Source organism: Lytechinus pictus, chromosome 14 (genome assembly GCF_037042905.1).
Source record: "Lytechinus pictus isolate F3 Inbred chromosome 14, Lp3.0, whole genome shotgun sequence".
In the NCBI taxonomy this organism is placed as follows: Eukaryota; Metazoa; Echinodermata; class Echinoidea; order Temnopleuroida; family Toxopneustidae; genus Lytechinus; species Lytechinus pictus.
In genome coordinates this window covers 22,669,572-22,684,209 of record NC_087258.1, presented here as the reverse complement: position 1 = coordinate 22,684,209, position 14,638 = coordinate 22,669,572, and the positions used below count along the sequence as shown (strand labels likewise).

The following is a 14,638-nucleotide window of genomic DNA, read 5'->3' as shown; positions in this document are numbered from 1 at the left end:
GCGTTTTGCTATTTAATCTCTAAAATGTCAAAAAATATTCTTGCGAAGTTGCAAAATAGCTCATGGAAATTGTCTTTGGAGTCTATGTAGAAAAGACCTTTTGGACTGAACAGGAGCAAGAAAGTTATTCCCCTCACAGATTGCCCCCCCCCCCCTGAACATTTGCTTTACCGGTATATCGCCATTTTTATTTTTACAATTATAAAAAGGAACATAAATTTGAAATGGATAAGAAATATCATAAGCCATTGTCTGGTTGTCTTCCGAAATTAAAACTACCCCCCCCCCTCCAAAAAAAACAAAAAAAACAAACAAACTAAGTTTTAGCAATTATCAACCAGTTGATTATTGTTCAAATCAAGGCTCATTGAATAGAATCAATCCCATATGATGTTTTGTCAGTTGAGGCCTTAAAGGTAAAAGTAGTTGCAGCAAACAATTGTTTCATGAGAAAGCTTTTAAAATCAAGGTTAATTACCACATGTTATCCTAGATCTAGATCTGGTACATTGCAAATCAACTCATCTTTGTGAAATCATGAAATCTTAGCTGAAAACCGATAATTCTGATGATAACTAACACAGAAAAGCATATGTGGGACAGTGTATTAATATTGCTTCGAAAAATACCATACATTTGATGGAATTCCGTGCTTATTTTGCCAATTTCTGAGCAATTACACATTTCCTTCCAGAGCTATTTGGCACATATTTTTTATTTACATGTATACATACAAACAATTTGGTGGTGATTTCATTGGATTCTGGTCGAACGCATTTTGAGATCGTAACCACAACTGGTATTTATCTTTAATTGTGGAATGGGTGCATTTTCTGTTCGCAATACTACTGAAAATCAATTCAAGTCGAATGATTTTCTGATGAAGCTATCATATATATGCCCCACAGCAGAGGCGGCGGAAATGAGGCTCGGACAAAGAAAGTGGAGGGGCCCTTTTTGTCTGCCAAACAATACATGTAGGTGCCCCACCACTTTCATTGTGTGAGCCTGACGTTCCGCCGCCTCTGCTCCACAGGCCATGTTGCTTGGTTGCTTGCTTGTATTGCCCTATTTATTCTTTCAAAATATTATCCTGTCTTGCGTTACCATGCCCCCAGGTCCAAATAAAGGTAAATAATTATACATCATCGTACATGTAAATTATAACAAATATGCAAAAACAATATTGCCTTTGAAATTTCAAGGAACGTTATTAAAAAGTGAAATGGGGGAAATAATCTGTTTAGAGCAAGGGGATCATTTTTGTGGCTTTCATTTTGTGTGTTGCTGTGTTGTTATATGCACTTCCATTTGTTTTCTTGCTGTTGTTTGGCAATTGAAATTTCCCATATACAGTAAGCCTAAAATTTAGTTTAATTTATTTTCAAGGTGCAAATCATATCTGAAATAAAAAGAAATAGGTGAAATAGACATTTTTATCCAAGCTGCATTAATACTTCTGTGTCATTGTTTTTTTTTGCTATTGTTTGTGGAATATAATATATTTTTTCAAGGTAATGCTAAAGAGGTGTTTTCTCTGACATTTGTTAGTCATGTGACAAAATCAAATAATTCATTAATAATGTGCTTTTTAAACATTTTGTGCACAGTCCCCTATTTCATTCTATTGCACTTCTATCTCTCTGATGACTCGCATACTTACATTCTTGTTTTATAATGCTTGCTTCGTTGTTCTTGCTCTGTTATTCTGCATTGTTTGTTCACTTATATTTACAGAACATTTCTCTTTGTTTGTCTCTTTCCCTTTCTCTTTTCCTCATTTTATTACCCACTTCAACATCAACATTCAAATTTTTTCCCGACCCATTTCAAATTTGACACTACAACGCACCTTTTTTCCTGATTGCTTCCTTCACCTAAATCTTTGTTTCTTTTTCTACAATTTGAGTGTTTTGTTTACTCTTCCCTTTCCTCTGCAAAATATTCAACTGAAAATGTGTGTAAATGCCTTGTTACATGATCTATGTGCAATTCACTTAACTGCCCACAAATCTCCAATGTTGCTATTTGGTTTCCCACAACTTATAAACGTGCCTTCGGTAACACTTCCATTAAAAAACATGGCCTATGCAACCATTTCAAACATCAAATCCTCTTCATTTTCGTTCATAATGAATTTTTGGAAATGTTATTTCTGTATTATCTGATATCTTAATTTTTGATATTTTCCACCGAAATGACACAACTTGACCCATTTTGATTTTCCGTACTAAATTTCAAATTTCAAAAAAAAATTATTGATAATTAAAAAATAATGAAATGATCATTACTATCTGTGGAAACAAACTGAAACCCCCATTAAACCATAAAGATAATACTTCAGCCGACAGCGAAAGCCGAGAGTTCCTGCTGTCACCGGCCGAACAGCTCTCCAGGTCTTCTGAAGAACTATGCAACATCGAAACGGCTTCAACAACATCGTCAAGGGAACGCTTTAAGAAGAGGAAACAGAAGAAATTCAACTCGCTCTCCAAAATATTCGGCAAGAAGAACCGGGCCACACTGGAACAAATAGTATTTGATGGTGAGTTCTGTCGTTTCATTTTATTCAGAATTATGCTTGGAAATATATTACTATAAATAACTTTTTCATCCCATTATTAAAGCAGTAAAAATTTTCAATTTCTTTTTCCTGCGCAAACTGAGAAAGAAACCGAATTCGTAAGAATAAAGGAATAAAAAAATATTAATCTTTCCTTTGTATAGACACATGTAAACACAGCCCCACTCACACCGTATGTCGTCAGATAATTCAGGCCAGTAAAAAGCACAATCAAAGCTTGTTTTCCAAGCCTGCAAATTTTAGATTTTGGGGTCAAAGCACCCGGCTAGCAAGCAGTGAAATACACAAAACTTGCATTCTTGTGGTTTGCAGCTTGTAAGTTATTGATTTGTACATGTACATTTCACCTTTCCCTGTGGATGTGATTTTTAAACACTCATGACAATGGTTGATTTCAAGTTCAGTGTTGACCTTTTGGTGTTGGTGTTAGGTCAATTTTTACACGATTATAACACCGAACATGAAATGAAGATGGTCCCAAAAAGCCAATCACTAGTTGTTGAGATGTCAATAATGTGATCTGGATCAGTTTTACAAACTCTGAATAAGTTTTGGAGCAAGAAGAAGCAATCCAAATTTCAACACCAACACCAAGGCTAACACCTTTCCCTGTGGAAGTGATTTTTAAACAATCATGACAATGGGTGATTTCAAGTTCAGTGTTGACCTTTTGATGTTGGTGTTAGGTCAATTTTTACACGATTATAACACCGAACATGAAATGAAGATGGTCCCAAAAAGCCACTCACTAGTTGTTGAGATGTCAATAATGTGATCTGGATCAGTTTTACAAACTCTGAATAAGTTTTGGAGCAAGAAGAAGCAATTCGAATTTCAACACCAACACCAAGGCTAACACCGGACTTGAAATCACCCAATGAGAACTTACTTTTTTTTTAAATTACATGCACAATGCTATATGATTAAGAAAAGTTACATTTGGGCTTTTTTTTTTTGTTTTTTTTTTTACAATATTGGATTTTTTTTCCACAGACACAAATCTTTCAAGTTCAAGACACAGTAGCACCTTGGAGCTATTCTCATTGGACGAACAGGAGAAAGCGAGACTGGCTGAGAAATGCAAGTCAACGCCGATGTCGCAATGGAAGGCAAACATGGTTGTGGCGTGGTTAGAACTCACAATGTGCCTTCCACAGTACAGCAGGGCATGTGCAGAGAACATCAAGAGTGGCAAGGTAGGTAGTTTGGTCCTTTGAGTGAGTGATTTATGGTGTCAGGAGTGGGATGTTCAATACACTGGAATAGTTTGTGGCAATGGAATTAAAACATGGGTGATGGGGCTTGCTTAGAACTCACAATGTGCCTTCCACAGTACAGCAAGGCGTTTGCAGAGAACATCAAGAGTGGCAAGGTAGGTAGTTCTATCCTTGAGTGATTAATGGTGTCAGGAGTGGGATGTACAATAGAACATTGGAACAGTTTGTTGCAATGGAAATAAAAAAATTGGTGATGGGGCTTGCTTAGAACTCACAATGTGCCTTCCACAGTACAGCAAGGCGTTTGCAGAGAACATCAAGAGTGGCAAGGTAGGTAGTTCTATCCTTGAGTGATTAATGGTGTCAGGAGTGGGATGTACAATAGAACATTGGAACAGTTTGTTGCAATGGAAATAAAAAAATTGGTGATGGGGCTTGGTTATAACCCACAATGTGCCTTCCACAGTACAGCAAAGCATATGCAAAGAACATCAAGAGTGGCAAGGTAGGTAGTTTGAGTGAGTGATTTATGGTGTCAGGAGTGGGATGACAATGCTTCCCAGTGAGTGAAGAAAGTGCATACAGTACATTGTATGCAGGCATGCGAGGATCTGATGGACGGGGTAATGATAATTGCAATGTAAAGCACTTTGAAACATATATTAAGCACTACATAAGTGTAATTATCATAGTTTTTTTTCATGAAAATTTGGTGATTAGACATTTGGTGTCAGGAGTGGGATGTGATGGAGTGGAGCATCCTTTTATGTGAATGCAGTAGATTCTACATGTTTTGATTGTCTTTGTTATCAATTTCAGGTTCTACTAGGTCTTTCAGACAGTGAATTGGACACAGGGATGGGTGTGACCAATGTGCTTCATAGACGGAAACTCAGGCTTGCCATCGATCAGAACAAAGTGCCTAGTGAATGGTAAGTATCGACCAAAGATCAGAGAAGAGTCTGTGGGGCATTTTGGGGGTTAGTGTCTCTGTGGGGGAGTCGTGGTCTAGTGGTTCTGAATATCGCCTTTTAAACAGAGGGTTGTGGGTTTGAATCCTAGCCATGGTGTGTTTTCTTTCATCAAGAAATCTATCCTTACTGTGCTGCACTCGACCCAGGTGAGGTGAATGGGTACCTAGGAGAATTGATTCCTTGAATGCACTGAGTGCCGTTGAAAAACTGAGAGCTCGAGGTAAAGCCAGGGTAAGAGTAGCATCGCTTTGTATCATCATCTACATATTGTATCTGCAAACCCTTTCACCCAGTCTTTCAAATCTCTCTTCAGTAGATTCCCCTATATTTGTTTCTTCATTAGAGTCTCTGCTGTCTTCACATACACTGTACATGTATTTATAGAAGCCATCAAGCAAATAAACAAAAGTATCCCTATGTAACCCTTCTCATTTCACTTCATTGGATAATGAGAAGGGAAAAAGGAAAAAGCAGTGGTTTACATCAAATAGTTTTTTTTATAGCTAGTAGGGCAATTTTCCTAATCAGAGGAGATAATGTGTTAATTGATATCTAATTTGTATTTGACATTCTTATCTACCTAGGTCCATTTATAGCTACACTATGGTCCTTCAAATAATCATTGATCAAACAAATGACACAATGGACACTTCAAGAAGTATGAAGACTTTAATTGTTTAGAAGTTCTTCAGCAGCCTGATTAAGTCAATGACACGACATTTGCTCCTGCGACAATTGCTGTGGGCTTTATTTTGTCTAAAATGTAGGGTTAGGGTTTTATGTTGGGTTTATGGTTAGGTTTAGGATAGGGTATAATGTTAAATCCAGGGTTGGGGTTTTTCGTTCGATTAGTGTGTGGACTTTATAGTGGAGCAAATGTCATGGAACCGCTCAAGTCATCCTATAAATACCAAAGCATTCTAGTGTATTATCATACTGATGATTGGTTGAATTGTTGATCATCAGTTCTTTTCAGAGCTACAATCAGCCAAGAAATATAACCCAACAGTCCTTTTCAGGACTATACGGGTACATGGTGTTAACCATAGCATAACTTTCTTAGTTTCATCTCCCACATGAAAACATTCAAAGATCTTGTAGAGGCTCTTGTTTGGTTGATTATTCCAAGGTTAACCCTTCCCTTTTGTTTCTTGCAGCAAAATCCCCAAAGCAGCTGATCTTGACCATTGTTGGGTAGCCAGGACGTGGTTGAACGACCTAGGTCTCAGCCAGTGATCGTTGATCTTTGAAGCATAACCCTTTTTCTATTGTTTCTTGCAGCAAATTCCCCAAAGCAGCTGATCTTGACCATTGTTGGGTAGCCAGGACGTGGTTGAACGACCTAGGGCTCGGCCAGCACTCGCTGATCTTTGAAGCGGAGAGAGTGGACGGTCGGGTCCTATCGACCTTGACCAAGAGAGATCTAGAGAAGTACCTCAAGGTCACCAGGAAGTTCCACCAGGCCAGTCTTCTACATGGCATTGAACTGCTGAGGATGCTCAAGTTCAACAAAGCGGTGAGTACTTACCGGTACAAATTTTGACCTGCCACCCTCTAAACCACCACGAAGTAGCCAGGGAAGGTTCTCTGTAAAGAGCCAAAATAATAATTTTGTTTGTTCAAAAAGCAAAATTAACACAAGTAGGTTCCTCCAGGCCAGTCAGTATGAATCAAAAGGTGTTGAAATTACAAATGTTGCAAAATAACAAAAGGGAAAAGAATCAAGATGTTGATTGCCAGATCATCATAAAAAGCAGTGGCGTCACTCAAGGGCACTTATTGCTTGCAAAGATTGTGAAATGCCCTTATCAAATTGATGTGATTTTCTCCTGTTCTTTCAGATGCTAGCAGAGAGACGAACGCAAAGTGAGGACATTGATGTTGAATTATTTTGATTTTTTCCTTGTTTCTTCAGATGCTAGCAGAGAGACGAACCCAAAGTGAGGACATTGATATGGATCCGTTAGTCTGGACCACACAGAGGGTCATGAAGTGGGCCAGAATAATAGACCTTAATGTAAGTACTCCTCCACAATGTTAATGATGAAAGTATCAGGAAGTTTTTACAGAAAAAAACAGATTCAAGAGCAAAGAAAATATATGGTCAAATGCCCTTCATTTTATGACAAAGAGCAACCAAGAAGTCTTTGTCGAAAATTGTTGTATCAGTGAATGACTTCAGATACAAATAAGGCCAAACAGCAACAAGCACACACCATTGGTAGAAGAAATTGAAGGACAATAAAAAGAATATTGATATATCTGAGACAGAATGCACATTTATTTGGTATTGATTCATTGATATATCTGAGACAGAATGCACACTTATTTGGTATTGATTCATTGATATATCTGAGACAGAATGCACACTTATTTGGTATTGATTCATTGATATATCTGAGACAGAATGCACACTTATTTGGTATTGATTCATTGATATATCTGAGACAGAATGCACACTTATTTGGTATTGATTCATTGATATATCTGAGACAGAATGCACACTTATTTGGTATTGATTCATTGATATATCTGAGACAGAATGCACACTTATTTGGTATTGATTCATTGATATATCTGAGACAGAATGCACACTTATTTGGTATTGATTCATTGATATATCTGAGACAGAATGCACACTTATTTGGTATTGATTCATTGATATATCTGAGACAGAATGCACACTTATTTGGTATTGATTCATCACTATTTGTTTACTATTTTGAATGTGTATTTCAGGAGTATGCAGACAACCTTGTCGACAGTGGTGTCCACGGCGCCCTCATGGTCCTAGAACCTTCCTTTGATTCCGATGCCATGGCCAACGCACTGGGAATCCCATCCAGTAAAAACATCATCCGAAGACACCTTACAACAGAACTCAACGCGCTCGTCCTACCAGCGAGGTTAGTTCTCCAAGGCCTGGGATGTGTTTTATAAGATGTTTGTAAATTCATGAACAACTTTTGACTGGTCCATGTTCTCGGGTGCTAAATCCGTTATACAGTGCGTCCCACAAAAAAAATCATCTAGATTGTACCAGATGATAGAGGAGACTCTGAGCTTTACAATGATAGGTCATATTTCTATTGCATTTGTTATTGAGTTATGATAAATCATTGATGATTCTCTGTATTTATTATTTTTGTGTGGGACGCACTGTATTGTGATATATAGCATTTAGCACAAGACAGGGTCCCCAGTCATGCGTAATACTATACGTAACTTTTCGAACATCTTCATGGAGTTTGGGTGGTCCTTTTCAGCACCAGCATAAGCCCATGACAGAACACATGGTGTACCATGAAACCCACAGCACTCTTCTTCTTCGCCATGGAAACCTTCAGAAGTTACACCATCTTCACGGAACGGCCCATAGGAATGTAGCGTACAGGCCTTCCTAGACATGTCCTTTGATCTTGTGCTGTGTGCTTAAACTGCCTGGCATGGCTAATACTGTAAAGGATTGCTCTGAAATAAGTTTGACTGGACCCCTTTTTCATTAAACCTGTTTTATCATTGGCAAGTCACCAGGTCAACTGGTGATCCTTTCTTAGAAGCTGAAGCAACACCAGGGAGAATTTGCAGTGCATCATTTACCACGAGAAAGGATTACCCAAAATGTTAGATATGTTTTCCCCATTTTTGTTTATGACTTTCTACTTGTGTGTTCCCTCCATAACCTGTACCGTGACTGCAGGGTTATTCCATGAAATAATCAACATATTTGTACATTCAATCCCCTGCTGGAGTCCTGATTATTTGATACACAGCATTACAGCCTATTATGTGTATCAGGTGGGTGTTTCATAAAGCTGTTTGTAAGTTAAGAGCGTCTTTAAGAACGACTGGTGAACCTTTCTTCTACTCGAAATAATCACCAATGAACATTTAATGGTCAGTATCATTCACCACAAGAAAGGATCACCAGTCATTCTCAACTTACGATCAGCTTTATGAAACGGCCCCCAGGAAAAAGAGGAGACACACCATTTGATGAAGGTCCCACATAGAGGGGTTTGCCGTGCATGCTTTCAGGAACTGCCCCTACTGAGTTCTTGCATGTTTCTTGTGTGGTCCATTGGAATAATGTGAATTTTCCTCATCCTCCCCCCCCCCTTCCCGTGACTAACCCTAACCCTACAGAGCGTCCCTGCAGCCTGTCAACGGTACCATGGACGCCAGGCATAGACGAGCCAGTTCTGGGGCGCTGGGCGGCGGAGGGTTCCAAAGGTCGTACAACACCAATGGAGAGGGCAGGAGTAAACCAACGTTCAGGGTGAGTTTGAATACAGGGGTTTCACCAACTGAAATGAGAATGATAATAGTAGAATGATATTCCGCTTTCATATAGCGCCTATCACATCACAGCAATGTCTCCAAACGTGTTTAATACAGATTATCTGATTCATGGGATGTTTGCTTGCCCACTTACATTGTATGCATAATCTCCACTCCCTGGGGAGTATTTCAGCAATATTGGATTCTTACGGTCTTTCAAGCACTTTAGAAGATATATCTTTACTACTAGCCATTTTGGCTTGCCCGCTACATTGTATGCACAATGTCCACTCCCTGGGGAGTATCCCAACAATAATGGATTCTGTTGATCATCTTCGTGCTTTGGAAGATATGTTATTGCCCCTGTCATCATATTCTTGTTGGCCCATAAAAAAATTATGCACATTCCCCACTCCCTTTGGAGTATTCCAGCAATAATGGAATCTGTTGATCATCTTCGTGCTTTGGAAGATATGTTATTATCCCAGTCATCAGTTTCTTGTTTGCCCATATAAGATTATGCACTTTCCCCACGCCCTTGGGAGTATTCCAGCAATAATGGAATCTTTGGACCTCCAAACAAGAGCTGATCATGGGCAATTGAAAATCAACTCAAATCCTAGAACTTGTTTTTAATCCATGTTTCATAACTTCATCCAGTTTTTATCCCAATCATTTTATAATTTCCACATTTCTCCAGTTACCAATATACAAATAAACTGAATTTAAAAAACGAATGTACAGATATTAACAATAAAAATAGATTAAATAATAGCACCAAAATAAGTATAAAAAAAGAGCTTTCCTTTTGAGAACATGGGAAGGAGATAGTTTGAGGTCTCTCACCTACCAAAGTCTCTTCCCTCAAAATTGCTGAAGTTAAAATAATCAGGCTATCCCCAATATTTCAAAGGCATGGGTCAAATTGAAGACTAGTATTGGAGAGCCTTAAAGACTTTTTTAAATACAAAGAAATTACACAAATTAGGTGATGTTGTATAATCATGAAGTATTTGAAATTTACATGACAACTTTTATATTTTCCTTCTTTGTTTTTCTTTGATTGGATGAGTGTGTCTGCATGTTTTATTGTGTTGGTTTGTTTGTGCAGTGATCAGGATTGTTTAAAGATTGTGCAATTAATTGACCCCATGATTTCAAACTCTGTTGATTAACACGACAAGTTGATGTACAGACTCCGGGCTTTAAAACAGAGGGCCCTTGGTTCGAGTCCCAGCCATGGTGTATTTTCCCTCGAATGCAGCTTTGACTTACTTTTCTTTCCCTTTCGTTTCTCCGCAGGGCTCACTTGGACGAGCTCTTGGACGGAAGCTGCGTCAGGATATGAACACTTACAACTCGAGCTTCGGCGCCATGCCCGAGCAGATCCGCTCTAAATCGCGAAGCCAGGAATTCAGCCAGGAGAGCACCATAGTATAGGGCGCCTCCTTGTGACACGCCTGATGCATTCTTGCTCTGAACATATGGTGGTAGACTTACAGATATCTTTTGCCTTTTTTGTGGATGTAAGAAAGGCCTCCAGATTGTGCTATTTTTGTATGGAGATTACTAATGACAAACTCCGAAGGAAATATTGAAAGAATATTGAAACACTTGCCAGGATGGAATAAAACTTTACTTTTTGTGTGGAGAGAGAAATGAATAAGGAATTAACTATGATGATTTAACAGAAGACGAGCAGAAGTTGAATCAGAATCAATTGATATACGTGGAGCATCATTATTTGTCTTCATTTCATAAGGGTCACCAACTTCGGGATCTTTGATGGCTTCTTTAGAATGATCCATGCTTGAGTTGCCAATTTAAAGATGGCTCTGAACATGATGTGATGGACGTAACTGTGAAGCCAATGAAGGAGTGTTTTATTGTATCCTATCGTGCTCTAACTTAGGAGGAATACAGGAGAATCAAAGAGTCATATGACTGTGAAATGGATTTAATAATGAAACCATGAAAGGTTCCCAACAACACCGAGGGATGCAGCTAGTAGAGAGAATTCTTTAAATCATCTGCATTGAAGGCACTTACGTGTAGCAATGTCGATGATCATTTACACTTTGATGATTATGTGCACAACTTCTTTCAAAAGTGTACGATCTCTTTCAAAAGTGCTGTAAAGATACTCAGATGATAAAATAGTCTTTGGTGTAGCAAAATATATAGATAAATAAATCTTCACGAATTACATGGGCAATTCCATAAGATAATCAACTTACATGTATGTATGTCTAACCCCCCATTTTTCTCCAGTCTTACATAACTTCCACTGCTACTTCTGTGATAATTTGAGAGCGTTATAAAAAAAATTCTTAAAAACTAGAAAATACAGACAAAGGAAAGTCCCAGGGGGCCGGACATAGATATTTTATGGAATTGCCCATGATGATGATGAATATTGAAATCATGAAATGATCATGGCACAAAACATCGTCATGGACTTCGAGAATTCATAGATATGTTTGTGCCCCCAAAGAAAATTAGATACGTATTAGTTATCTCAGGATGTATTCATAGTCTTCATCTCCAGGTGTTTCATTGGACAGAGTGTCTAATTCGGTCTTCTCTTAGACTCGTGATCCCGATACTTAATTCATCTGTACATACAGAGATCATCATCTATGCAGATTATTAGTGAGTGTTGTGTTTGTGTGAATGATGATTTGCGAATTATTATATTTGATGAGTGAGTGAGTGTATACTGCCAAAAACAGTGGGTGTATTAAAATTGGAAATGAGGTGTTAGCGAAAGTATAACCAGGAACCGATTGCACAAAGAGTTGCACTCGATTGTTACTCCAAACATCGAATGCAACTTGATTTTTCAACCACTCAGATGTGGGTATTTAGGATTAATTCATTGTTTGCATATATCTTTCAAATCTTACTTTTTGTGCAACTAGCCCCCCGGGCATTGTTTTAATAGCATTCTGCAAGAAATGTTATCAAGCTACTGAAATCATAACCAACTATTGGTTAATCTTGTCATTGAAATTCAGCATTAGTTATCGATGATAAGCTTGTTAAACAGATCCTTTGCGTGTTTGGCTTAGGAACATATTAATTGAATCCTGTATACGTTGCTTAGACACATTAATGGTAAACAATAGTTAATATCAATTGTAAAATTGAAGTAAACATAGATTCAGTTATTGAAAATTATATATTTGATTAATCTTGATTGTTGAAAAGTAATAAAGATCTGACAATTTTTTCTTCGTTCAAAAGAGGGTGGGATTTTTTTTTTTAAAGTTACCTATTATTTTATCATAAAGTGAATTTTATAATTCTGTTAGAATATGCAGTCTTAAAATAGGAGGTCTATTATCCTGTACTAATTCCGTACATGTAGAATAAGAAATCATTGAAAATATTGAGATTTTGAATATTTAAAAATGAATTTAACCAATTTTTAGGTCACAATTATCTAATTGCTTGGTTTAAAGATAGAAATATTCTCAACTTAGTGTTGACCTCATCACATTGAAATTACAGCCATAAAAATAGTTATATATATGTATACATCGAGTGCTGACCATGCTAATTGTGTGTATATATTTTGTTACATTTCAGCATTGCTAGATTTTTATGTACATTTGAAGAATTTGAGTTATGTTAATGTGCAATCTACATATTAAGTTTGACATTATTGCATCACAATATTATTTCAACAGTATCATATTTTTTAAATGTTTTACCCAGATGTATTACCATTTTGTATGCTTTTAATGTGGTAATGAAAAGGTCTAAACAAATTCATGAATTGCAATTGTCAGAATGCAAACGATTCTCATCAAATCTTTTATAACTAGAGAGATATTATTTTCCACCCCTATTTTGTTGTTATTTTGAAGATACATGTATTTATGCTCATATATTTGCACAAGATTATCAGTTTATGCGACTCTGTTGGTACTTCAGCTGTGTGTTAAATAAAGCACATGTTTTGTTTTCATGACCAGGGATTATCTAATCTTTCTTTAAAAAAAAATAGATTTCTGCACTTTGAATTAGAATTTCCAATAATCTGTAATTGAATATGTCTATGTTGAGCAATAAATTTAATCACAAGTATTGTTATGAGAGGCTAAGAGCTCATATATGAATATTTCAAAAGATTAATATAAAGAGAGATAGACTAGAGAAAGAGGAAGAGATCAGATCATCTCTGGCGCCCTCTAGTGGTCTTTCATGTGCCATGTCAACATTCAATTTATTTTTTTTTCATTTTCCAAAGAGAGCCTTGCGTTTATGTCATATTCATTCTTTTCTTTCATTCATGAGCTTGCTTTCACACGATGCATTTTGATGTTTTGATTTTTCCAAATTGTGTTGAAGAAATTGTTTTGGAGTACACCATCTTATCTTAATGGGACTGTAGATACACATTCGTCTACATGTAATTAGCGAACGTAATTGGGAAGTACACAAGCACTGATATATATGATTTGTTTTAATGCACAAGCTGTGTATTTAGATCATTTAAATAGTGTCACACAACTGCCGAAAGTGTTTTGATTGTTTTCTTGTAAATTGGCAATTTTTTTTTCTTTTCTTCTATGTACAACAAATAATTCTGAATGCATGAATTTAAATTACAAAAGTAGTTCATGAATTTTTTTTTAGATTATTCAGTAATCAGGATGGGATTCTCAATGATTTTTTTTTCTCTTTTATGAAAGAAATGATGCTTTATGATATCTATTTGTATATTTTGCACTTTGGAAAGTTTTCTTATAGAGTGGAGTTTTGGTTTGGTTCCTGTTTTTCATCATTTCATTGCCCTGTTACTGGGTATGAAAACTTTATATAATACTTTTTTTATTCATTTCATTTTTTTTGGGGGGGGGGGGCAGGGGGAGAGGGTATTGTCTTGAGAGGGTGAAATTATGTCCTATATTCTTTTATGAAAGGTTTCATTGGTATAATTTATCTTGTGTTTGGTTAAATGATTTCCATCCAAGTACAAACCTTTAATGTTGTTTTGATTAAGAAATAATTCCTTTCCCATGGATTATGTATTTGGTACCTTTTCATTTTTACAATATTCTTTTAAAGACATATCTCTTTTTTCCCCTTTAATTATATACGTCGAAATAATTCAGTTATGAATTCTTCATGTAATTTGTGTTTGGAACCATAATGCTACATCAAACTTTAATACTTTGTTGAACTATTGGATGAACATACATGTAATATAATATAACACAAGAATCTGTTGAAATTTTTACTACTCTGAAATTTTATAAATCACAGAATTTCATGATGGAGGGAGTGGATGTTATTAATGATTCATGAATAATTCCCGTCTGGCGCTTTGTGATTTTACACATTTCCAATTATTTATTGAAATCCCCCGCAGAGACTGCCTTATGTAATGTAATTATAGAGGAGTATGAGTGATGAATGAATTATACATTTGATTCTGAAACAGAGAGATGTATTTTGATGAAGCTATGATTTCGATAATCATGGTTTGTGATTTATATAAAGATCTATGAATATATATATGATAATAAAATATGAATTCAGCATTTGATATATGAATTTTGAAGTGTCCTGTG

The 14,638-nt window shown here is 36.6% G+C and overlaps 1 protein-coding gene across 6 annotated transcripts in view; it reads left to right on the top strand.

Moving 5' to 3' along the window:
• Nucleotides 1-14,621, top strand: part of LOC129276932 (kazrin-like) — a 35,727-nt gene extending 21,106 nt beyond the window's left edge. For 4 of the 6 annotated variants that reach the window (XM_064109828.1, XM_064109827.1, XM_064109830.1 and 1 more), the window contains exons 7-14: nucleotides 2,345-2,545; nucleotides 3,578-3,780; nucleotides 4,621-4,733; nucleotides 6,057-6,291; nucleotides 6,691-6,792; nucleotides 7,515-7,681; nucleotides 8,922-9,054; nucleotides 10,359-14,621. In XM_064109828.1, coding sequence (XP_063965898.1) covers nucleotides 2,345-2,545; nucleotides 3,578-3,780; nucleotides 4,621-4,733; nucleotides 6,057-6,291; nucleotides 6,691-6,792; nucleotides 7,515-7,681; nucleotides 8,922-9,054; nucleotides 10,359-10,496 — 1,292 coding nt within the window. In that variant the 3' untranslated portion in view covers nucleotides 10,497-14,621. Of the gene's footprint in view, nucleotides 1-2,332; nucleotides 2,546-3,577; nucleotides 3,781-4,620; nucleotides 4,734-6,056; nucleotides 6,292-6,690; nucleotides 6,793-7,514; nucleotides 7,682-8,921; nucleotides 9,055-10,358 lie in introns of all 6 variants that reach the window. The other 2 variants (XM_064109826.1, XM_064109825.1) reach the window with 1 other exon arrangement.
• The last annotated feature ends 17 nt before the right edge of the window (nucleotides 14,622-14,638 follow it).